Source organism: Notolabrus celidotus, chromosome 1 (genome assembly GCF_009762535.1).
Source record: "Notolabrus celidotus isolate fNotCel1 chromosome 1, fNotCel1.pri, whole genome shotgun sequence".
In the NCBI taxonomy this organism is placed as follows: domain Eukaryota; kingdom Metazoa; phylum Chordata; class Actinopteri; order Labriformes; family Labridae; genus Notolabrus; species Notolabrus celidotus.
This window is the reverse complement of record NC_048272.1, coordinates 20,955,248-20,981,193: the sequence shown is the minus strand read 5'-3', so window position 1 is coordinate 20,981,193 and position 25,946 is coordinate 20,955,248. Positions and strand designations below refer to the sequence as shown.

General features: G+C 41.5%; 1 protein-coding gene across 3 annotated transcripts in view; it reads left to right on the top strand.

Moving 5' to 3' along the window:
- Positions 1-25,946, top strand: part of ephb2b (eph receptor B2b) — a 229,763-nt gene that overhangs the window by 157,681 nt on the left and 46,136 nt on the right. For all 3 annotated transcript variants that reach the window (XM_034693093.1, XM_034693099.1, XM_034693085.1), the window contains exons 4-5: positions 5,356-5,511; positions 9,921-10,256. In XM_034693093.1, the coding sequence (XP_034548984.1) occupies positions 5,356-5,511; positions 9,921-10,256 (492 nt within the window). The remainder of the gene's footprint in view (positions 1-5,355; positions 5,512-9,920; positions 10,257-25,946) is intronic.

Below are 25,946 nucleotides of genomic sequence, written 5' to 3'. Positions count from 1 at the left end.
ATATGTTTTTACATTTGTAGCAGCTTAGCTTTACAGCGTGTCAAACTCAAACACCTTCAGAAAATATGGTGCAGGACATGTTTTTGTTATAACAGGCAGTAAAACGGCCGCAAGGTGCCAAACTGTACATAAAACGTAACGATCTAATGTGCTGCTTTTATGAAATACTGTACAATATGTTCACACGTCACCTGCCTGTTTGGGGAGAGAAACACAGGAGGGAAATTTATCTCAAAGTTAAAACCGTCCAACATTTGACCCACGTCTGAGGATTTAACACCAAATCATCCAGAGTTCTTTATCCATGCATCGAATGCTGGATATATTTTAAAGTGCACAAATACAGGCATCAACTTTAATAAACAATGTGCATTCAACCAAATAAAGAGAAGATGAAATGTGTATTGCAGAGTAACAGTCCTCCCCTCCACATGCAGATCTTAGAGTCATTGTTCTGATTGTTCTGGTCTGTTGCAGCTAGTACATTCCCTCCGAGCGCAGCAACACACTGAATTCCTTCGTATATAAAACTCCCAAGCAGTCATTCCCCTCCTCTTCTCTCTCTCTCTTTCTCCCTCCTGTTTTTGTTCTCATCTTTGCCCTTCTCCTCTCTCCTCCCCTCCTTCACCACCTCTTTATGCAGTTCCCTTTGGTGTTCTGCGCTCTCACATAGACCTCACTGGTGCCGCTGAGGTTCGATCCCAATTCCCCTCCTGCCTGTTGCCCGGGCCTCATTCACTCAGGACGTTGACTGGCAGTGTGAATGTCCAGGCCTCATGTTTCACTCTGTGCCCCAAACCTTTCCCTCCATCAATCATAGAAGAAGGAAAACATGTCACAGCTAATGCTCAGTGTGGAGATCTGTGAGATTAGTTTTATTTTGCAATAACTCTCTCTGCCTCATGTATATGTGATTATAACAAATACTTTACATGTTGTGGGTTTAACGAAAACAGCATCTCTTTTGAACAAACTGCTTTATGCAAATGATTTGTGCAATGCTTCTCTGGTTTGGTCAATCACACTCAACTAATACAACTGTCTCAACAAATATACAATACAGCTGCTCCATTGTTTCTTAAAGAGGGTTCATGCACCCTGGGGTGAAATATCAGTCATGCATGCATTCCTAAAATAATCGTATTATAATAAGTTCAGCAGCGGGATGTAAATGTGAATGCAATAAACCATACTGTAAATCAGTCACTATCTGCTATATGGAGCCAGCTGTTGCAAGAAATTCGTTCTCTTTGAGGCAGTTGATGAATGATGGAAATAATAAAGAAGATGGATCCAAAGTGAAACCAAAGAAAGAAAAATAATCCAAGCCGCCACACTCCCTTTGTGTTTCTGGTTTGTCAAGGTGTTTGTGAGAGAAATGAACCATCAGCTGAACCTGGTCGAGTATTTTATAATGTAGTTTATTGCCACAGTTTCCTCCTAACTTAACTCCAGCTGATACGGACATGCTGGACTCCAGTGGCAACAGCTACTACTACTACTACTACTACTATTCTTCTCATCACTATCATCTGTCTCTCCCAATTAAATTAAATTAAATTAAATTTTGCTTTATTGGTATGAACAAAGACATGTTATTGCCAAAGCACATAAAATTCATACACATACATTATCTCTCTCTTATTTTCTTCTATCCCTCTTTCTAACCCCAACTCGGTCTCAGCAGATGTCTGTCTAACATGAGTCTGGTCCTGCTGGAGGTTTCTGCCTGTTAAAGGAAGTTTGTCCTTGCCACTGTAACTTGCTAAATGCTGCCAAGGGCTCTGTTCATGGTGAATTAAGATGAGATCAGACCGAGTCCTGTCTGTAAGGTGGGACTGGATCTTATCCTGTCTTGATGTTGGGTCTTTGTAAATAATGGAACATGTGTACCGTCTAGATCTGCTCTGTTTGTAAAAGCGTCAAACTTCCTTTAACAGGCAGAAACCTCGAGCAGGACAAGACTCGTGTTAGACACACATCTGCTGAGACCCTAAGTTGTTTTCCAACATTCAAATGTTCCACTCATTGAGAGTTTTGTTGTTAAAAATGGAAACAAAGACCTGTTTGGCAGCGGTAGAAGTTTTAGGCATCAAAATGAACAAAATGGAAATAATCTGTCTTATTGATTATGGTCTTGTCTGAATTAGGAGCTCTTAAATAGGTGTCATTATTAATAAGATAAACCATTTTAAGAACCAGCTAAAAACTTCTCAAAAGAGCTTTAATCAGCGTGCACAGATCAGAGGGAAACTTGGTGAAAAAAAGTCGAAGGTGGTTGGTTTTCACCAAAAAAAAAAAGCTGTAGAGCCCCCGACCTCCAGAAATCTACAAAACAAAGTTCCCCTGCTTCAGCCAATTTCATCCAAAACTTTAATTAGCCAAAGAAATAAAGCTGATGTATTTCAAAAGTACATTTTTCAAACTATTCCTGCAAATTTTTTTCATCTTTCAGCGTATTTGAATCGCTAAAACAGCCGTAAGCAGAGGGCGACGGTGCTGACTGAGTAATGTTCTCTGAGTTACAAGGGGGAAAAGAGCATTAATCCCTGGCCTGTAGGGTCTCTGAGTGCGGTGATTTGTCCGTCTAATACAAACATTGGGATTGGACTAGGGACTAATTCTGCCTTGTGATTTGAACTGCTTTAAATGGAAGTTACAGCTGCAGATGTTTCCATATTCCAGATGCTACAGTTTAGCTGTAATTGCACGTGTAGCCTTAGAGTGAAATACTGGCTGTAGTTTTATTGGTAGAAAATTGCAGTTGTGTTATTGTAAGTTTCTGAACAAACATGAAAAATCGGTGGAATTAAAGCTTTCCGACTATGAGTAAGACAAATAGTTTGACATATTGCAGCAACAAGAAATAAATCAGCTTGTACGCTGGATTAAAAGAATATCTCAATCAATGTAGCGTTTTGAGCTTTAAAAACATCAGGACTTCTTCTGGAGAACTGCTTTATTTTGCTTCCTTTCATCATACACGTTGAATTATTCTCTTTTTTACATGTTCCTCTGAAAAACAACAGCACTGGCACGCCTAAGGGGCTTCAACTTTTGACATGCAGAGCCTCCTGTGTGTGAATTTTCATGTTCATCTGCTTCCAACACGTCTGTCTCAACACCTCTGTGCTCCCTCCTTTATCTGAGGGGCAGGTGGGCTGTGCTGGATTACCTGCAGCTAAACTGGAGCTGGTTTGGCCCGAGATAGAAAAAAGAAGCTTCTGACATGGTGCAGGTGCAAATGGTTAAAAAAAAGCATGTTTTTTTTTTCTTTCGGAGCGGTGAAGGCTTAGGCAGAATTTGACTCCGGAGAGGATAAGGGGATTTCACAGACAGCTAAGTTAGTTTGTTTATCGCTGCTCTGATGGACGCTTATGGCAACATACAAACACACTCGTGATTCACCCACACGCTGACAGAAACACAAAGAACACACACTCTCATGGTGCTGCAGTCCATCACGGTCTCTATTGTGGATCCAACTCTCCTCGTGGGTTTCCGTGGAGAAGCCTTTAAAGGGCTCTTAACAGAAATCAGGGCACTTCAGAGATGTCTCAGGCAACTAGAGCGCAGTGAATAATTCAGAGCCAACTGACAACATGTTGCCATGCTGCCATATGTGCAGAGAGTTGCCTCACATGCAAGGCTTCACCTCGTGTATTAATAAGTTGTTTGTGCGGATGTATATTTATATCTTTGACTCGCGGTGTGTGTGTGAATTCTGGTCACTTACGTCTCCAGGTCTGATGCAAGATGTTACAAAATCTCTGATAAATTCACTACAGCTCAGAATATGAAAAAATAAATAATCAGAGTAAATACTTAATGACCATTAGAGATGGATATGATACACAAATACACTCTTTAACTGTTGAATCAATAACAAGTTAGAGATATAAAGTAATAAAGAGATATATCTATATTAAATATGTTTTGTTGTATCTCTCTTGCACTGCTGAGGGCTGCGAGAACAGTTTCCTCTTTTTTATAACAAATAAAAAACAACGTACAAAGAATCTTTAATCTCAAAGTAGCATTACATTAATATTTCTGAAACCATAAAAACCCTTATTTGACTTATCTGTATGTTTAAACATCAAACTTAGTTCAAATTCACAGCTAAACATGTAAAGAAAAATGCTTATTGATTTAACTTTGGTTAACTTTAGCTTTGCTGCAGAAATTGTTCAAAATGAGGATTTAAAAAATGGCAGGTTGGCCCTTTTTTCATGCCCACTGCTGCCATGGCCTTTAAGAGAATGAATGTAATAGACATTATTGCAGTTTATTTTTAGGGCTACCTTCCAAAATTAGAAATCCAGCTTGACGCAGAGCCTCCATGCTTCTGGAAGGCATATTTGTAACTGATGAATATAAACTCAATGGAGCAGCTTTTTCTTGCTCATATATGACTTTTCTATATTCTAAATTTTTTATCACATACCAGTGTCTCCAACCGAAACAAAATAGTCTTAATTTGCAGCTTTTATGTTCAGTATTTTTCTGATTTTGTGTGTTCTTCACTTTGTGTTATTTGTGTATTTGCAGCACGTCTGGAGTTTTGCATGTGTTTTTGAATTTGCACAATTTTGCACAAATCATTGAGACCCCAAATTATGCTTAATTTTGCATAACTTGTAGCCCTGATATCTTCAAAACAAATTAGTTTTTAATTTTGACCCTAATTCAAAAAAAGGAAAGACGGATATTATTCTTCTATCAATCAATCAATCAACCTTTATTGATACAGCGCCAAATCCCAACAAACATTATCTTCAGACTCTTTACAAACAGAGCAGGTCTAGACCGTACACAATGTTCTATCATTAACAAAGACCCAAAATCAAGACAGGATAAGATCCAGTCCCATCTTATAGACAGGACTCAGTCTGATCTCATCTTAATCCACTATGAACAGAGCACTTTGCAGCATTTAGCAAGTTACAGTGGCAAGGACAAACTTCCTTTAACAGGCAGAAACCTCCAGCAGGACCAGACTCATGTTAGACACACATCTGCTGACACCGAGTTCTTCTTAAATTCTTAAATTGGTGAAGTGATGAAACTCGAGACTCAGCCTCTCTTGAATGCCTCTATCATACTCATTCATGTTACTAACCAAATTGCAAATTCACTACAGTAGTAGGAAGACGTTCTTCCAGGTGTTATTTTTGGCATCACACATCTTTTTCAGTGTATTGTTGTCTCTGTTCCGTCTGTTTTGCAACCTGTTGCTGGCATCAAATTCAAAATTTACCGCATTTTTTTCATAGAACAAGACAATGTTCGGTTTCGGTACGCGTGACTGTTCTTTGTTCTGTATTCTAATGTGTATCCTCTTCTGTCTTTCAGCCTGTCCCTCCAGCTTTTTCAAGCCAACTCAAGGAGACGAAGCTTGCATGCAGTGTCCCATTAACAGCCGCACCACCAGCGAGGGCGCCATCAACTGCGTTTGCCGGAATGGATACTACCGCACTGATTCGGATCCTCTCCAGATGCCGTGCACAAGTATGTATAGTGCTGAAGTGGTTAGATTTGAACCCTAACTTGACACTCCGCACAAACACTTATAGTACGCGTACCCACAGAGCCTTTGATGTCAAATATGAACTCTTTGACACACGCACATTTCACACCCGCCAGCAGAAGAGCCCCGGGATCAAAGGACAGTGGTAGTCTGTGTAACTGCAAACAGAGAAACCCTGTCAGCGCCATCCGTCTCACGAACATGACGCTGACATGCTCATAGTGTGGCTGTCCATAGATCTGACCCTCCTCCACATCACACAGTCCCCGTACTCCAAGGCGGACCGGGGGTTACTGGGCCAGGGCGCGGCGCTTTGTGATGGGGCCGGCTCGGAGAAAGAGCCAGGGCGACACTCTCTCTTGTCATGCCAATGAAGCTGTTTGAATTTGAATTTGAATTTGACGCTGACACCGAGGTTGAGCCGAGAGAGACGGAAGGATAGAGTAAAGTGAGAGAGCGAGGGAGGGGCGGAGGGTGAGGGCGAGACTTGTAGAAAGAAATGAAGAAGAAGAGGGAATTCGAGAGAGCTCATAGGGGTCTGGTTCATGTGAGAAAGACGGAGAATCGGCGCATAGAGTGTGGTCGAGCTAAAACAAAACAGGGGTGAGTGAGAAAAAAAAGAGCCTTTCAACATCGGGCGGTGTTTTTTCCCTCACTCTTTCCCTCTCCGCCTGTTGAAAGGAAGAGATTTGATGGCCTCCAACAAAGGAGATTTGCATAAGCCTGGCTCTGGGAGTCGAGCAGCTGTTGTGAATGAGAAAGCAGCAGCGTCACGTCACCCGTATTAAGCGCAGCAGGGCCCGGCCTGATTAAAGCCAAGGGAATGGGCCCATCGGAGCCGCCCCGCCAGCTAATGGGGGGGGATATTAGTCCTCCTCCCCGGGAAGGAGATGCCAAGGAGGAGTGATGTTTCCATGTATGAGAGACACCAAGAAGTGCACTCCAGTGGGCTTCCTTCCAAAGAAGAGATCTGTTAATTGCTGCCAATTAAAAGGAGGTTAAATAAGATGTGATCGATTCAGATTTAGGATGTTGTGGGCGGAGTGGAATTGTTTATCTCATTAGTCCTGGAGGATTCGTCTCTCATATTAGGTGCACATGGCTGTAGAAGATAAACACTCCTCATTGTTTGTTTGTTTGGCCTGTCACTCAACACGTTGCGCCATGTGGAAAAGTTTCCACCGCGCAACGCCGAGCTGCTGAGAATGCCTCAACAGGGGGAACAGTCGGTCCCTTTCCGCCACGGTAACTCTATACGATGCTCCATGAGAAAACTGTCAGGAGTGGATGTTAAGAAAACACTTGACAAAGTGGACAGCAGCGTGAAAAATGAGAGATGTAAATGGAAATCCCGAGGGAAGAGGCTCTGCCAGCTTACAGTCAGCTCAGACCTCAAAGAGGATAAAGTGAGTTTGTCTTCTGCAGTGAAGGCTTGTTTAAGTGGAGGCGGTTATTATGCCCTCCATGTTATCACAATACTGCGTCCATTAGAAAATTAACACAATGCTATGGAGGAAAGATAATGCATTAGCAGGCTGTCCTTGAGGTCCTGGCTCAGATGATTGACAACCATCATACTTCTTTCTGCACTTTAAGAGTCTGTGAGGAACTTTGTGTTGATTTTGGCTCCCCCTCTGGCAGAGAAGGGAATCTTACATCTCTGCTGATTTTGTGTTTTCTGATAAAAGTCTGATACTGCATCCTCACAGCTTTCATTTAGGCTTTTTTCAGCTATACCCCTGAACTATGTGCGTTTCGACCGGTGGACCCAGGGTCTAAATTTAGTTCAGGGGTAGTTAATCTCCCTTCTAAAAAGTCCCTGCTAGGGGTGGTAGTTCTTTTCAAAGGTCCCGGGACATTCGGGGGGCAGGGCCTGCAATGCTGAAAATATCTGATTGGTAGATTAACCGCAGTGTTTTTATTCCACCCGCCATCCACAATAAAATCACACAAATCCGTGATTCACTTGATTTTGCAGCTTGTACCAGTAGTCTTCTCTCAGCCCACCGTGGATGCGTCTCTCCCGGTGTTACAGTTTTAAAAGTGACCCTGTAAACTGGAGACCTTCAACTGAACGTGTCAGTGTTTGAAGAGTTTACACAGCTGTTGAAACACAGAGGGAGTTCCTGGGAATGCAAACTAGTTTCGTTTTTATTAAGATTTCAAAATATGCTCATCAGATATTTAATGATCGTCTAAAGACATTTATGAGGGATGCATCCGGCTGAAAGTCTCCAGTTAACTGGGTCACTGTTTAAACCAAAACACCGGTCGATCTCTGCCACGGCTTTTTGAGTTAAAAAGGATTTTAAAGCCCTGTTGAAACGTCTTTGCTACTTGCGCTTATCTCCTCTCACGTGTTGATCCAGTGAATCCATCTGTGATGAAATATAGCACCATCTAAAACAGCGCCAGCTGAGTCTCTTCCATGCTAACAGGCTAACTGTTGTGTTGCTCATAATGATAGCTGCCTGTCCATCTGCTTCTATGGTGTCATCTGTGATGAATGGCATTCGTCTTTGTTTTACTGCCCTCTACTGGTCTGGTGGTGTAGTGCATTCATTTTTTTTTTTTCTCCATATGTCACTGGCCTGATTTGCACAATCTACCAGGGACATCAGCCGGCGGTTAAAACACAGACAACAATTGGGGCACAGGAACCTTTTAGTATAGAGGAAAGTAGCTCTGGGGGCTAAAATACCCTAGAACTCTTGGTCGAAATGCACCTTTCGTTGCTCTACTCGTCTTGACATGATATCTTTAAGTAGCTTTAACTTGGATCTTTTAATCCGCAAAACTGCAAATTTAGCATTTATCCGCTTTTAGCTCATTGTCTTATTTCTTCACAGCCCTCAACTTCACTTCCATCACTCACACTCTGGTTTCTCTTCAGTCTAGTTTGCAGCAGCAGCAGCAGCAGCAGCAGCAGCAGCAGGCAGCTGTTTGCAGTCAACAAGCTCTCTCTGTTGTACCTGCTCAGAAACAGATGGCAGACAGACTCAGTCGGTACAACGTGAACATGCTGGACCATTTAGACGATAATGGTGGCCATAGATTGCTCCTTAGGAGTTAGTCAAGACCAAAACAGAGCTAAAACAGACTCACATCACCACCTTGGCACATTCTTTAATATGAATTGCTGATTTTAGAGTGTGAGGGGGAGATTAAGTTAGTCGATTGTTGTTTTAAAGGCTAACTTAAGGGTTAATTTGATGTAAATGTTCCAAAAACCTGTTTGGTTAAAGACTTAGTGGTGGATGTGAAAAGGTTAGTCTGTTAGTTTAGATTTAAAAGTTGTTCAATCATGTCCGTGTGTTTTCAGTTTTTAAGTTATTTTTTGAGGAAATGTGGGGAGTAGAGATTGGAGGAAGACGTGCAGCAAATGGCCGAGGCTGGGAGTTGAACCAATGACCGTTGCAATCATAGACTGTATTAAAAACGGACGTAGTATCCGTGACGTCATCCATCTCTTTCTGAAGTGCTGTTTTGAAGCCAATCGTCGTATTGGAAATTCTGAACTCAACCAAACTTCGTCCAAGCTAGTGTGAGGTAAAGAGGCAGGGCTTTAGCCTTTTCACTAACAGCTACAGGCTGCCTGCTTGTCAATCAAGTCAGCCATGCCCTAATTTGGGCAAAACTCACAAGTTTAATAACTTCCAAAATTCCGAGGTTATAGAATAATTCACCCCCCTTACAGTGTGTGCCGAGAGAGAAATTATCTATTCAGACCTAAACTGTTTTTTGAACCAGGCTGTAAACATGTTTATTCTGCTGTAAAGATTGTCTTCTTTGAATGGGTGTGTATGTGGTTTCCGGTGTTTCTGCAGCCAGCCTCAAGTGGACACTCAAGGAACTGTAGTTTTTAGTACTTCAGCATGGGCTTCACATTTTAATACCAGAGGTTGCTGCTTTCTTTCGAAGAGGACTTTAGCCCCTTTGCGCACAAAAGGCTAGGCTAACACACCCCGTATAAGTGTCTTTTGATGTGACTTTAACCTTTATTTCAAGAGACAAGTAAGCTGTATGTTTAACACAATCAAATATTTATTTCATTACTCAAACTATCAAACCATGAAATTCTATTTTTTTTTTAAGTTTGTTTCAATTAAAGTGTTATAAATTTAGGCCCCGCCCATTTTTGGGAGCAAAACCTTATTTTCCTAGGCTACAAGCTCTAGTGGTGAAAAACTAAGCCATGTGGGAGTGCAAAAAACTACAGTTCCTCAAGTGTCCACTGGGGGTCGCTCCAAAAGCTAAGGCAGCTCCATTAGAGCCCTTTTCAAAACGCCCACTTTTACATCTTTACCTTATTTCTTTATTTTAATACATTCAAAATGGATCAGCCTAACCTCATTGATCAAGCTCCCTTATTTGTGTTCATGTTTTTCAGCCGTCCCCTCAGCTCCCCAGAACGTCATCTCCAGCGTGAACGAAACCTCAGTGATGCTGGAGTGGATGCCTCCTCGGGATTCGGGGGGCCGCGAGGATGTGGTCTTCAACATCATCTGCAAGAGCTGCGGCGGAGGAAGGGGAGGCTGCACCCGCTGCGGGGACAACGTTCAGTTTCTGCCCCGTCAGCTGGGCCTGACAGAGTCCAGGGTCTACATCAGCGACCTGCTGGCCCACACGCAGTACACGTTCGAGGTGCAGGCTGTCAACGGGGTGTCAGATCAGAGCCCGTACTCCCCTCAGTACTCCTCAGTCAACATCACCACTAACCAGGCTGGTAAGTGGGCCCATCGGTCTCTTTCTACACTTAATACTCCCCATGTGGTTTCCTCTTCTCCTCTCTCTGTCGCTTTCTTTCTCCATGTCTATTTCTGTGTTGCTGCTCTGTCGCCGCACAGTACCTCTTCATCTCACTCTTCCCCTACAAGCACATAATGCACAGAGCCCCGGCCTGCGCTAAGTAAGTCCTCCTCCTCTCTGCATGATGATGTATGCAGATGAAGAGCTGTGAAATGGGCAGCAGAGTGCTGTTGATGATGTGACAGACAGAATGTGATGGGCTGCTGGTCTTTACTCCGTGACCTCATCGTGATGAGTTTCAGACTGCGACGCTGAGTGCAGTCAGAGCTAGCTGCTGACACTATTCTGCTGCTTGATTGTAGTGTTAGCTTAGAGCTTCTTGTCCTCTAAGGCCACCGTTGCTTCACTGACTGGAGGGGTGAGCAAGGGAGGGGTTCAATCAAGAATTAGACACCTAGATATCTCCAAATATTCCCATTTCTGCGTACTGTACCTTTAAGATGCCTTTGATTTAGTCGCTCTGGAAATAGTCCCTCAAATTGAAAGGTTAAACTTTCTTAAAATCTGTCCACACATCTCTTACAACTCCCAATTAAAGCTCAAGTGAGAAACTTTTGAGACCTCTCATCTCTTAGTTGACAATTATCTCACGCTATTATCTTTCAACAGCCAATCAAATCCCCCACGTCACTCAGTTTGTCCGACGCCTACCCTGTGACAGTGATTACAAGCCTTAAAGTTATGAGTCTTATCCCTGATAGTCTATGAGAGCCACCTGTATTAATTTCAGGGTGTTTCATAACCCGGTGAAAACTCCCACAGGAGCTTTAACCTAACATTTTGGCTGTGGTGTCCTTAAAGGGATATTTCAGTGTTTTTGAAGTAGGATCGTATGAGTTGTGAATCAATAGTAATTGTACTAGCCACAACGGAGGCTGCTCAGCTCGTCTCCTGTAATGAGAAACTGCAGGGAGAAATGGAACTCAAGTCAGGCTACCGTTTCTGCCACGTGATTTAGTTACTTTTGAAAGACTCTGACCCGAGCACTCACTTCAGTTTAGGTGTACAGTCTACTGGGACTTTTTTCAGCACTTACCTTTGCCACCAGTAGTGTCAATGTCATTTTAGCATCTCAGTTTTGCATCATGTGAATCAGGACGTGTCTAAGATCACCTGGCGGACACAGTGACGTCTGTAAAGTTTGTTATATCAGCTCAGTCTTCCCTTCAGCAGCTCTAACAGTTTATTTTGATCATGTTAACATGTTGTGCAAATCATTGTTGTGTCACTGTGCAATAGAGGCTGACATTTTTTCGTGAATCCCTCAGGTGTCCACGTGTATCCGCAGCAAACGGCATGACATTAGCGCTGTCAGAATCACTCAGTATTAAGTTTAGTTGTAAGTTTATCATTTTGAAGCTGTAGACCTGAACGGCTGATCTGTGCGCTGCAGGCAGAGGAGCACAGATGTGTTTTGTCCGCAAATAGTGCAAAATGAACAGACTTTCTGGCAGCAAAATAAAGTACTGAAAAAAAATCCCAGTAGAGCGTACACCTAAACCGAAGTGAGTGCTCGGGTCAGAGTCTATCAAAATTAGCTAAATCACGTGGCAGAAATGACACCGTCATAAAACTCATACAACCCTACTTCAAAAACACTGAAATATCCCTTTAAACACGTTATACTTGAACTGTTATGTGAACCTAAATGCATCCTTAAAGAAGCCAACACTCCCCTGGGTCATAATGAAAGCAGGTTGATGCATCGACTTTTTAATCTGCAGGATCTTCAAGAAACATCACTCACTATCTCCTCCACTCTCTCTCTGTAACTACTGGAGCTCCGCATGCTTTCCTCTCTGTGTCGGCGGTGAAAGTCAGCAGCATCTCTAATTATTTCACAGAGGCAGCAGCATTGATTTGCTCTTTAATTGTCTCTATGAAACGCATCATTTGGTGTGCGAAGCCTCTCTCCCCCGAGCACTGACTAGCAGAGGGGGGATCCAGGCCGGGCTTTATCTTTACACTGGCTTTGCATCCCATTAGCAACATACATAAGTGCCTGTCATCTCTCATCATCTATCCCCCAGCTCTGAGGGCAGTCTTCTGTGACTGAGCTTCCTAAAGCACAGTAACACAGTGCTTTTATTACAGCGGACATACTGGGTTTTGTTTAACTACACTCTCACTCTCTCATTACTTTCCTCTGGAATTCCCAGATGTCTGTGCGCCTACACAGAAGCAGTCAAACAGAAAGGGTATACAGGGGTATATAACTTGGATGAGCACATTTAAAGAGGAGGTTTCCTCACGTAAACTCAACCTTTGTAGCAAAACTTCAATGTTTACAGAAATCTGTTGGTGTAAAAGCTCCATAAAGCATCCGGTTACACTGCAGAGAGTCTAAGTCAATCCAAAATGGAGGCCTTTACTCAAACAGCGACCTCTTTTATTGTCTGTTTTGATTTGAGTCACTGGTGTGGTGGGTTAATGAGGGCCTGTGAGTGCAGTTAAGCGTTGTAATGAGGCCCCTGCCCCGCTCTTTCTCACTGGGCCACAATAAGTCTGCCACCCCAGCCCTTGGCTTCTCTGCTTCCCCCTGCCGTGGGGTCTTGGCGGAAATTGGGGGGCTCCGCGCCCTCTCCACTGAAGTGCCCGTCACTTTGCATTAGGCAGCGAGAGCTCCCATCAGAGGGAGCTGTGAAAAGAACTCAACTCTTGCTTTTCCCTCCCAACCCCAGTCTCCCAGCCTCTCCCTCTTCACCCTGCAGAACCAGGCTCACCCCTGGGACGCGGGAGTGCAGTTTTTTGTGGCGCTGGGCTAGAGGGCTGGGGTCACAGGCACCAGGAGCCCATAATTGCATCTGGTTTGTGAGGCTTGGAGGTTACATAAACATGGTGTCAGCCCTAATTACCACAGGCCGTTCTCTGCCTCCCTCTTACACAGAGAATTAAAGCGTTAGATGAAGAGAAACAGCCCAGAGAGAGAGAGAGAGTTTGAAATGCTGCGCTCATGTAAGTGTGTGAATCGTACATCAGTACGCTCTCATTAGGCCAGAGGCTGGAGGTTTCCAAAAAGGGACAAACAAGCGAGTGAACTGAAAGCGAGTGGCGTGAAAGTGTCTCATTTGTGGTGTTGGATGGCAGCCGTCCTCAGCTTTGACTCCTCGGTGTGAGAGGAGGCGGTGTCGTGAGACGTGAGCACAAACTTCTCACTCACCATACCCGATCACTGCACTCTGTTACCCACAGGGCTTATCCTCCCACTCTGTAGGTGGTTGGCGACAGTTTCCACTGCGATAAAGGATGTGATTGCCTCTGAGAGAGCGGTGTTGATTGCACTCTGTAATGCCACACAAAGCGGGGATGTCGTGCCAAACGCCTGTTTTATAAGCACATGACTAATTCCCCCTAACTTGTATTGTGTTGGAAGAGCCTCCAAGCCGTTTTATAATAATGAGTAACAAGTTAGACAACTATTTAGGCGTCACTCCGTCAATGAAATGCTTCTTAGCACAACTTTATACAAAGGCAGGGAGGCAGATCTGATGCCTTCTGTCAGGGCTGAGGGGGGAAACTGTATCGTGGTAAGGTGTGATGTAGATTTAACTCCATCTGACAGGTGAGAGAGTGGTGACACAGTAAAAATCTGACAAACTTAAGGTGACCAGTGACTTTTGGAGTTTGAATAAGTTTGAAGTGATTATTTTTAAAGCGTTGAACAACATAACAACAGCAGTTAAATACATTAATCTTTCCTTTGAGTTCATCCAGCAGATCTCGCCCTGCAGCTCAACATTTTTAAGATCACATTTTTCGACATTAACAGACAAAACCGCCGGATTTTAATGTATTTACTTTGTAATTGTAAAACGCCTGCTTTAAATCTTTCCACAGACCCCGTTACCCGACAGTGGGAGGTATTATGTTTGCAGTTATTATTTCAGTCCAGTGTTTCAGTTAATATGTTGACATTTGAAAATCCACAGGTTGCCGTAAGTAATTTTCACCTTTTTAGACACACGCGAATGGAAAAGCTTATAACTAAAGTACTTCAGATTAAAATTACGCGCATTTGGCTTCAGTGGAAGGTGATATCATGTAGTTTCTGTGAATGTTAAGCACGTGTCAACGACATAAAAAGCTACAGCAGTGCCACGGCGTTCATTCACACATTTTCATGGCTTTTCCTTTCCTTTGAGGCAAAATTGCGCCACCCTACATTCTCTGAAACGTCTGTGTGCAAAATAAGAATACAAATACATGTCAGAATTCACCACAGAATACTCTAACTTTAATTTATGACAAGCCATGTAGTTTGAGACAAAATTAACATTTAATCAAGTGATGCAGCAGGAAGACATTTGCAGATTATACTCGCAGATATTTGTGAAGTTTCTGGGTGTTTGTTTTCCCAAACTTCTGTTTCATGTTTGAAGAACAATAACCAGGACTTTTAACACCAATATCTTCCTAAAGGCGTTTTTCGGCCAAAGGGACTTTACCTCGGAACTATGTGCGTTTTGACCAGAAGGAACCAGGGTCTATATTTAGTTCAGCTGTAGTTAATCTCCCCCCTTGAATAGCCCCTGCTAGGGGGGTAGTACTTTTCAAAGGTCCCGGGACTTTCTGGGGGGCAGGGCCTGGAATGCTGAACGTGTCTAATTAGATTAACTGCAGTGTTTTTATTCCGCCCGCCATTCCCAATGACAGCACACACATCTGTGATTCACTTGATTTCTCTTTCTTGCATTAGTTTTTATTTGTTCTATCTTTTTTGTATGTGTGTGTACTTTTCAAAAGAAGAAGCTGTGATTCACTTGATTTAGCAGCTTGTAACAGTAGTCTTCTCTCAGCCCACCGTGAATGCGTTTCTCCCAGTGTTACAGTTTTAAAAGTGACCCTGTAAACTGGAGACCTTCAGCTAAACGTGTCAGTGTTTGTGGAGCTTACACAGCTGTTGAAACACAGAGGGAGTTCCTGGGAATGCAAACTAGTTTAGTTTTTATTAAGATTTCAAAATATCCTCATCAGATATTTAATGATCGCCTAAAGATGTTTATGAGGGATGCATCCGGCTGAAAGTCTCCAGTTAACAGGGTTGCTGTTTAAACCAAAACACCGGCCGATCTCTGCCACGGCTTTTTGAGTTAAAAAGGATTTTAAAGCCGTGTTGAAATGTCTTTGCTACTCGTGCTTATCTCCTCTCACGTGTTGATTCAGTGAATCCATCTATGATGAAATATAGCACCATCTAAAATAGCGCCAGCTGAGTCTCTTCATGCTAACAGGCTAACTGTTGTGATACCTGCCGGTCCTTCTTCTTCTGTGGTGTCATCAGTGATGAATGGCATTTGTCTTTGTTTCACTGCCCTCTACTGGTCTGGTGGTGTAGTGCATTTACTTTTTTTTTCTCCATACGTCACTTGCCTGATTTGCACAAACTACCCGGGACTTCAGCCAGCGGTCGAAACGCAGACAACAATGGGGGCACAGGGACCTTTTAGTTCAGGGTAAAGTAGTTCTTGGGTAAAAGACTAAAAGACCCCAGAACTCTTGGTTGAAATGCACCTTGATATAATCAACTCCCCCTTTATTTAACCCAGACTCCTCGGCTTAACCCGGTGAGAGTGAGGGAACTTTGCGTTTATATGTTACGCTGATGACACTCTGAAATATATCCCCAAAAGCCAAATCGTCTTGGTCCTCTTCCTCTCGTCTGAACGTTTTCTTTCACCTCAGCCTGAGGCGTTTGGAAATCTCAGAGTGAAAGAGTCTGAGACTTGAGTAAAGAGGACTCTTCAAGCTTGTTGAAACAGTGAGGTTATCCTCCATGACGTGTAGCGTATTACGTTTTGTCTGTGAGTTTGTGATGCTGATCTCACCCGCAGAATCAGGGAGAGTGAAAACAGGTGTAGGTTGTTTGGTCCTCGAGACAGAGAGTGAGTACACTGGTATGGTTTGTGTTACCGTCAGCAGGAATGATGATGTTAAATTCTTTTACCTAAATTATGTGTGTTTGTTATCGTGTATTCATTAGAAGTTCAGCCCGACTCGCCCCGTGCTGACCCGAGCAGATGGGATGGTTCAGTCTGAGTTGGATGTCAGCTTGTTGTGAAGCTTTTAGGTTTTCACTGTTGAATTTATTTAGTATTTTTTATCCCTTACTGTTATTTATTATTAGCCTCTTTTTGATAACCTCTCTTTTGATGACCCCTATGTCAATCTTTAAAACTCTGCAGTATGAAACATCTGCCGTCTTTTCTATTCATCACATTAAATCTCTGCAGCCCAGAAATGACTTCAAGCTGACTCACTGTTCCTTCTCATAAATTCGGCCACATGTTGGATAGACAAGTTAATTTCTTAAATCTGATGTCACTGTTTAAAGAAATAAATATCTTAGCTAGTAGAGACCTAAGTAATATGTGCATTAGCTGCTTAGGGAGTGTCTGCAGTGCGGTCCAATCAAGAGCCAGACTTGAGAGGCTTAGTAAATGTAACTACAGTCATTTCATACTGTTGATGGAAAGGAGATAATCTGATTATACCTGCACAACTTTCAGTAAAAACAGCTTTGATTTGCCAACCACTCTGAACGCGTCATATATCATCAAGCTAATGTCAGTTGCTTCAGTTAGCTTGGAATCAGTAACATATAACAGTTGTGATGTGTAAATATGTGCTAGCTGCTAACGTGTGATTCATCGTGTTTGAATTCGGTGAGGCGTAAAATCCAATCAGGCTTTGAACTGGACCTGCAAGATATGAGAAACCATGCAATGTGTGATAACTGCAATAACAATTAATAGTGTGACAAAAAATATAAAGTGCATTAGCTTTATGAAGTCTAAACTCCTAAATCAATTTGTCACTTAGCTTAATCGTTAGCTTTAGCCTCATCTGCATGCATCAAAGTAATGTAAAATGGTAAAGGTAAAGGTAAAATGTATGCATGTTGAGGGACTTTTCTTTGTTATAAACATAATATACACTACCACTACTTGCCTTCTTAATGTGTTTGAGACCATCAGTTGTATTGTTCAGAGGTAGGGTTAGTACACAATGGATAGCCCTATTTGACTACTGTTGTAATCCAGATTATGGCAAAACCAGATTATTTCATAGTTTTGATGTCTTTGGTATTAATCTACAGTGTTTCAAATAATTAAAATGAATAAAAACCATTGAATGAGAAGGTGTGTCCAAACTTTTGACTGGTAGTGTACGTACGTGTATTTGGTACTATCCTTTTAATTGGAACACCAACACAATTGCAATCTTCTTTATTAAACCTTTTGAAGCTTAAATGTTACCATTTTAGAAATATTATAAAAACAATTATCAAAAGGTGACCAAATTTTGCGTCTTATCTTATTGCTGTGGTACCGACTTTTCATGCACAGGAAGCCACGCCCTTAATTATACTCTCTTTCATAGTCTCTTTCACTGTAAAGTGGACCGTTATATACAAAATTAACATCACGCTTTAATGAAGGAGACTTAAGACCTCAAAATAGGGACAAAAATGAAAACTTAGTTGTCTCATTTTAAGATTATTTTATTGCCTTTTAAAGCACAACATGGACTTGCCCCTCTCTATATCTCTGAGCTTGCATCCCCCTACAAACCTGGTTGCAGTCTGTGATCCTTTGGCAGTACCCTGCTAGCTTTTCCAATGACCCAACTGAAATCTATGCTAGCTTTTATTGTGTGATTTTATTGAATTTTAGCTCTGATTGTAAGGGTCTGTTTTATAAGTTTGTATGTTTTTAAGGTTTTATTTCATTTTATTTTTATTGCTTCAATTTTTTTTTACTTGTATTGAAAAGTGCTATATTAATAAAGTATTATTATTATTATTATTATTATTATTATTATTATTATTATTATTATTATTATCATTAAACCAGTAAACATGTACGTAGCTCTAAATGTATGTACAGCTGTCGCAAGTCGCTTGTTTAAACTTTCAGCGATATTTAAAGGAACATATTAGTGTGTGATTAAAGTAGCAGAGTCTTTTTTATTGAGGATACAATGAGTAATTTACTCTTGATGCACACAGGCGGTGCTGTTGCTTGAAATTAACAAATAACTAAATCTACCTGCCCGTTATTTGCCAGCTCATAAAGCAGAAGCTGTATCATCAGTTTCAGAGATTATCTTGTACCTGAATGCAAACGATCATCATTCTGTGAGAGATTTCTTTATTGCCCATTTCAAAACAGATAAATAAAATCTCCATACGCCTCGTGCATATTGCCTTCTGTAGTGTTCGGGAGTATTAGATTGCAGTGGACATATTTGTTTGGGTTTCATTAACTCAAGGTGAGTCGAAGCATCTGCTGCTAATGCTATTGAGAGGCAGAGACACTGAATTGGTTTCTTATCAGGTGAACTGGCTGATTGTCGAAGTGCACTACATTACTCAGGACGGGTGGAAAGGTGGTGTAATCGGGTGCAGTCTTTTCATATGGTCTTGGGAAGATTTATGGCTTAATTATTGTCCAAATTGCCCCAGTCCAGTGTAACCAGGCTACCAGGGTCTTTGCTGCTCCACTGGGCCGTGGTGTGAAAGGCACTGGTGCAGAGCCAGGCAGGGCTGCCAGAATGTGTCGATGCAGCAGGCGGCCAAGTGTGGCTACTACTCTGTTGACTTTAAGACGGTTTGAAAAAAAAGTAAAGATTGTGTATTCACAGCAGAGTCAAGTCTCTCTGCTCGATTACCTGGCTTTATCTTAGTCAGGGTCAATTTAATTTGTGTGACAGTCTTTGTTACAGAACTACAAGAGAAGCTAGTTCATGCACAAAAGAAGTCAATGCACTCTTATGTTTCACTGACACAGATTTCTTTCAATGGATCAGGAAGTGTAGTTCTGAAATAGACCGTACTTTATGTTCTATTATTACCAAAGACCCAACATCAAGACAGGATAAGATCCAGCCCCACCTTACAGACAGGACTCAGTCTGATCTCATCTTAATCCACCATGAGCAGAGCACTTTGCAGCATTTAGCAAGTTACAGTGGCAAGGACAAACTTCCTTTAACAGGCAGAAACCTCCAGCAGGACCAGACTCATGTTAGGCACACATCTGCTGAGACCGTGTTGGTCATGATTTTTCCAACTTCCTCTAGCTCTGGCTGGATATTTTCCCACAAATTAAGTTTTCAATTGGCAGTAAAGATTATAATTTTTGTTGTCCAGTTCAGGCAGCATAACTGTTAGCAGAACAGTGTCAGAAAAGAAGACCTTGTGCAGCCAACAGTGCCTCGGCATGCTGGATTAGTGCTTGAGTTAATGACGCACTGAAGTGAAAAGCGAGGCATTCATAGAAGTGCAAACTGCAGTCTGATCAGAGGACTTGACCCTGGATAAAAGTTTGAAAAGTTTGATTTCACTACTCTGTGCTTTGTCCATTTGACAATCCTCATGCACTGAAACACCTTGATTTATCACAGGGGGTTGAAAAGTGGTTCCAGGATGGACTGGTCCATGTTGGGGTCATCACAGCCTCTATTGGGTTGATACAACTTCTGTCTGCCCTTGTTTAGCTTGAAGAAACATAAAGCCAATCCAACAGTGGGCCCAAAGAGCTACTGTCTTTCCTTTTCAAGGGATAGTACGGTTGTTTATCATCAGCATAACATAATAATATTTAATAATCTTTATTTATATAGCACTTTTCAAATCAGGCTTCCGGAGTGCTTTATAATTAAGAAAGAAACTAAAAGACTATAAAAAATAAATGTGGGAAGGACAAATAAAGGAAATAAAATGATGTTTATGAAATATAAAAAAGATATATAAAGAAAGTTTAAATATATATGAAACATAAAATATATAAAATATGAAAATACAAAAATATCAAAATACAATATATATATACAATTATAAAATCTTGCCAGCTATACTGCCTAAAAAATAATAAAAACAATAGGGAAATAAAAAAATGTTGGAAGAATAAAAACAACAAAAGGTAAAAGATAAAAGCAATACAAAATCTGAAAATTAAAATATATAATAAAATATATGAAAATATGTGAAGTATAAAAATTCAAAAATGTATTTGATATAAAAATCTAGAAAAAAACTTAAATGTAAAAATATAACAAATATAAAAACATAAAATAAAATGATAAAATCCTGCCGCTTATACTGTCTAAAAGAATAAAGACCATTCAAGTTCAAAGATATTCCGCACTTTCTAAGAATGAAGCCCAGGGGAAACAGAGATATACAGAAAGAACGAAATAGGACCTAGTATGGAGCCTTGAGGAACTCCACGTGGGAGCATGAGAGAGGGGCCGAGGAGGATGTAAAGTCGCCAAGTAAGACGTGAACACTACCTGTGATACCGACACAGGGTCTAAAATCAGTACTCTGACTTTTAATATTTTTCAAAGTGGATAAAATGTGAAATTGAAAAGTTAAAGTATAAAGAAACCATCTTATTAATGTAGCAACAATAGAAACAGTTTGAGGCTGCACTATCATCAGCAACACTTCAGCTTTAGATACTATAAATGGATGGATAGCGATGGATGCAGACTGGAAGACAAAGAGCTTTGGAGTCAGAGAGTCAGACAGGGACCACCAGTAAACATGGCGTGCAGTGTGACAATGACAGAAGGTGATAAGAAGGACACATATGGTGAGAGCCTGTGTAGGTCAGCCAGGCAGACAGACAGGAGGCCTCAGTGTGCACCTGGAGTTGCACCAGAGAAAGCTGCACACACACACACACACACACACAGACACACACACACACACACACACACACACACACACACACACACACACACACACACACACACACACACACACACACACACACAGACACCCCTTATTGATACAGAGCAACCTGTTTGCTAAAGCAGATTTAATAACTTTAAGAGAGAGTGCAGTTTGCTTAGCGATGAAGCAGCCTGCAGGGTTGGCAGTGAGGTCCATCAGATGACTTTAAATAATCTATGCATGCAGTACGAATTTAATCAGGACTCCCAGAAGAGAATTAACTCACGGATTGTCAAAATTAGTTAACTAATTGATCTTGTTCATGAATCTTTCAGCAGCCGTGTGTCTTTTTGCTCGTTACAGTGGTTCTACTGTGAGATCTGCTTCTGGACGAGGTCTGCAGGTTTACACCCGTGCAGAGAGGAGAGGGAGACAGCGAGCAACATCGCCTGCGTACGAATCTAGGTTAAAAGGCCACGATCTTTTGGCCCAGTGGGCTGTAAAAGGGAGCATAATGTGCGGCTACAATTAATTCTTGTTGAGTGCATTAGCTTTATAGTTAAAATGTGGCTGAATAACTGAGGACGCTTTAAAGCAGTCATTTATTTACTCTTTATACACAAGAGAATGATCATTAAAAAAAGATCATAAATAAAGGTGATGAAGCAAAAAGGGGCCGTGACACAATCAGCACGTTGTTTTTTTTTAATTTATTAACCTTTATTTAAACTTCAGGGAGTTAACTTAAGCAATTAAGAAAATGGATCCATGATAAACACAATGGCACTGTCTCTGTTAGCCTCTCACTCTTTCCTCTTTCTCTCCGTTTCTCTGCCAAAAACACTCTCAACTCTAAACTTTCTGCTCTGACATTTAGATTAAGTATTCCTTTTAAGGTGGATGCAAAACACAGTTGTCAAAGTCTGAGCGACTTTCTTGCCAACACTCGGGAGAATCTGCTCAAAGCAGGACGTGCAGCTTCCCCCTGCTCGCGCTCAGATGTCACTAATGCCTCTCATTTTTTAATGTAGCCTCGATTTGCTTGCAGAGATCCCGCTGATCATGCGATCTGCTTCCATCATCCCCTCCAAGGTTTTACGTGTAAATTGGGGTCAGGAACTTTATAAGCGGAGATGATCTTTTATAATCCTTACTATTGTGTGCCACTCGTTGCAGCATCCTCGTCCTGTGTGGATAAGCATGACTTAAATGTTAAGCATTGCTGTGCGTTGACACAGAGCCACAGCAGATGTGCTGTATGTGATTTCCAGGTCTTGTTTATGTCACTTTGGAGCTGCTTAGTGAAAAACAGCAGAAGGTGGGTCCGACTGGCTCCTCTAGATCACGGAATCGATAAGAGCTAAGTAACGGACACGTGCATGGTTCCATGTTTCCAATGCAGGCCTCCATGTTGGAGCAAACAAATGTTCCTGTCAAGACGCTTTCATAGATTTCTGTCTTAGTACTTTGAATCATTTTATTTTATCTCTCTAAGCTTTATTTTCATGTTGCAGTATTTTACAGAAGTGTCTGTTCTTAAAATGAGCTCTACGATATTACATTTTTAAATTGTTACTTTTTTCTGCAAATGTCTCAGGAACATGTCCTTAAACTGCATGTTGCTGATCAATCAATCAATCAATCTTTATTTGTATAGCGCCAAATCACAAGAAACGTTATCTGAAGACTCTTTCCAAACAGAGCAGGTCTAGACCATACTCTGTTATCGACAAAGACCGTTCATCAAGACAGGATAAGATCCAGTCGCATCTTACAGACATGACTCAGTCTGATCTCATCTTAATCCACCATGAGCAGAGCACTTTGCAGCATTTAGCAAGTTACAGTGGCACAGACAAACTTCCTTTAACAGGCAGAAACCTCCAGCAGGACCATACTCATTTTAGACACACATCTGCTGGGACTGAGTTAGGGTTCAAAAGAGGGATAGGGGAGAATAAGAGAGAGATGATAGTGATGAGACGGATATTAGTAGTAGTAGCAGCAGCTGGAGTCTGGCACTTCCACAGCAGCAGGGCGTCTACGGCAGAGATCCAGAGGAACCTAAGAGACAAGGGAGCTCAGGGACTCAAGAAAGGTCTATGGTTAGCAACTTTAATGGCAGCATAACTAAGAGCTGGTCCAAACCTGAGTCAGTCCTATAAGCTTTATCAAAAAGGAAAGATTTAAGCCTACTCTTAAAAGTAGAGAGGGTGTCTGCCTCCCAAACTTCCGTTAACAGTTGTTTATTCAACAGGTGACTTCTCCTGATCAATAAAAACCTCCTCTTTGAATCAGCACTTAGGTGTACTTGCAAGTATTTAGTACCTCTAGTATCCGGTTTTAAACTCGAGGTCAGTGACCTTACCCGAGGGGAAAGATTAAATGCCCTTCTCTTGATTTTACCTCTTCTTTCTTGAAATCTTGAATGTCTGAGTTTCCATTTGTGCTTTTTGTGGAGTTAAAAGTGAGTGAGTACAAATCTGGATTCTCAAAAGTGTGCACAACCCAGAGTGAGCCCCATAACATCTACATGAACTGCATCATTTTGTTTTAAACATCAGCTTTTTGAACAACTCAATCATTGTACTTTCTGAGTTATTACCTCAATCATCGTAACTTCTTCATGCGTCAATGACTGACTCAGAGATAAGACAGGAACAGGCTCGCCTCTCCAACATCTTTGAACATACATCCTGTGGTTTTGGAGTTTTCTCCTCACGCCGGAGACGCCAGTTTGGGATTTGTGTCACTTAGAAAATCAGCTTGATGATTAAAGCCCAGTCTATTTTAGCTGTGTGAGTCACAAGCTTCATCCACATCCCTGCAGCAGACAGCTCCAACGCTGTGTTTGTTTCAGGGTGAATCAGCCCGGAGAGACGGAGAGCCTTTGAAGAACTTAAACTTCCTTCAGTTAAATTTGTGCAATGAATCTAAAGTCTTTATGTCATCATAGAAATAATTCATACTTAATTTATAAATAACATCAGACATCTGTGGACAGAACAATCACAAATCCTGATGTTTTTTGGTTTATTTTTCATACCTGTGGTGAGTAGGGATGTAAGGATACACTCAACCCCCGATTCAATTCGAATCCCGATTTTTGGTTCATATACAATTCACCCACGATTCTCTAACGATTTTCAAGAAAACTGGATAGAACTTAAAATTTAAATAGCTATTATTTTATTTCAATTCTCAGATATAGTTGCATTATATTTTTTGTCTTATTTCTTTGTAAACAAAGTAATCCTTTTTCATTTTTAAAGTGTGTTGTGACTCAAATAAAACCACTACACACTTTTTTTCGACACTTTGCAAAAAAAATTTAAAACATCGTACAAAAATATCTTGTTGGAGAATTTCAGAACAATTATAGAGAAATCGAAAGTGAACAATTCCCAAATGAAAGTATTAAATATTAAAAAAAATAAGGTTAATCTCTTTAAATTAGGGATGTCAATTTCAAAAAAAATTCCGTGATCAATCTTTGGGAATGTTACTGATCAATTATCAATTAAACATTAAAAAAACGTGAACGTTTTCCATGTCAAAAATAATGTCAAATGCGTTATTTTGCCCTAAATAAAATTTTCCTTCACGACACAATGTATATTACTGACGGTATTAAACAGCTACGGATCATATTGAGGTGTTCAAAATGTTACACGCTGAATATCAACGTGAGGAGCAGGCTTATGAATAATCTCACTGGGTGCATGGTCATAGAGAGAAGACTCAGACTACAACATGTGGATTTACTGCAACAGGACAACAGAACAGAATCATATTTTGGACTCAAAGTGTCCAGTTTTCTCGTTTTATTGAGAAAAATAAGCATGTAGACGCAGTAAGGTGTCAGCTGGGAGCACAACTGATTCAGAATCAGTCCGGCGGCGGCTTACATCCCTAGTGGTGAGCTGTTTAAAGCCTGTCTAAATTTCAGCAGGTTGGATTGGATTGTCTTGTATTGAAAATCTGCTACAAGAAACTCCAGCACTGCAAGAATCTTAAAGTTGTTTCAAGCTCAGACACTGAGGACCATTTCAGACGCGCCCACCAACCCAGAATCTGTAAATAACTGTATGTATTTCATATTTGACGACATTAAACTGAATTCCTGAAACGGGATAATCTCTCTCTTCCTCCTCCATGCAGCTTATCTGAGTTTCATCTCCTGTGTCTGCAGAAAGCCGGGCTCTGCTTCAATTTAAACCTTAACCTCCTCCGGCATCTGAAAACTCTTCAAGCCAATGAAGAGCCTATTTCTGAATTAGCTTACGGTGTGTATACGAATGTATTATGGTCCCCCAATCTTCTCTAGTGCAGATGGTTTAAAGCTTGATGAACTGAAATCTCACTTTTGTAGCTTTATTGCTCTGGAAAATCTTTATAGAAGTGAAACCCACAATCCTTTGCAGCTGGGGAAACAGGGCAGTCTGCCAGCGTGCAAAAACGTGGGCCTCTCCCTTTAAGACGGCCCTGACAAGAAGCTCATAAATGGACAGCAATGGGTGAGAGTGGAGCAGTGGCAGCCTGTTTGTGAGGCTGCTGCTTGAAGACCAGCTGGTTCCCTGGGAGAGTCTGCGCTGTGGGGAAACTGATTTTTACAATGAAAAGGAAAAGGGATTTACGAGCCCTGACCTGTTCTCGCCGCCTCCCCCGTCTTCTCCAAATCATAGCGTTGCTCCCTGCTCCAGAACGTCTAATCATATCAGAGCCACATGGCTGCAGACACACAGGGATGTTAGAAAGCTGCAGATAAAAGGCCTCTAACATATACTTTCTCAGAAGCATGTGATTCATGTGCGGACAAAGATTGAAGGATGTCGCTTTTTTTCAAGTTGCACTGAACCAGAGTGAAAACTGTCGAACCGAGAGGTGGCGTCGTCTGTCAGTGAAATCAGTCAGCTGCAGAAAATA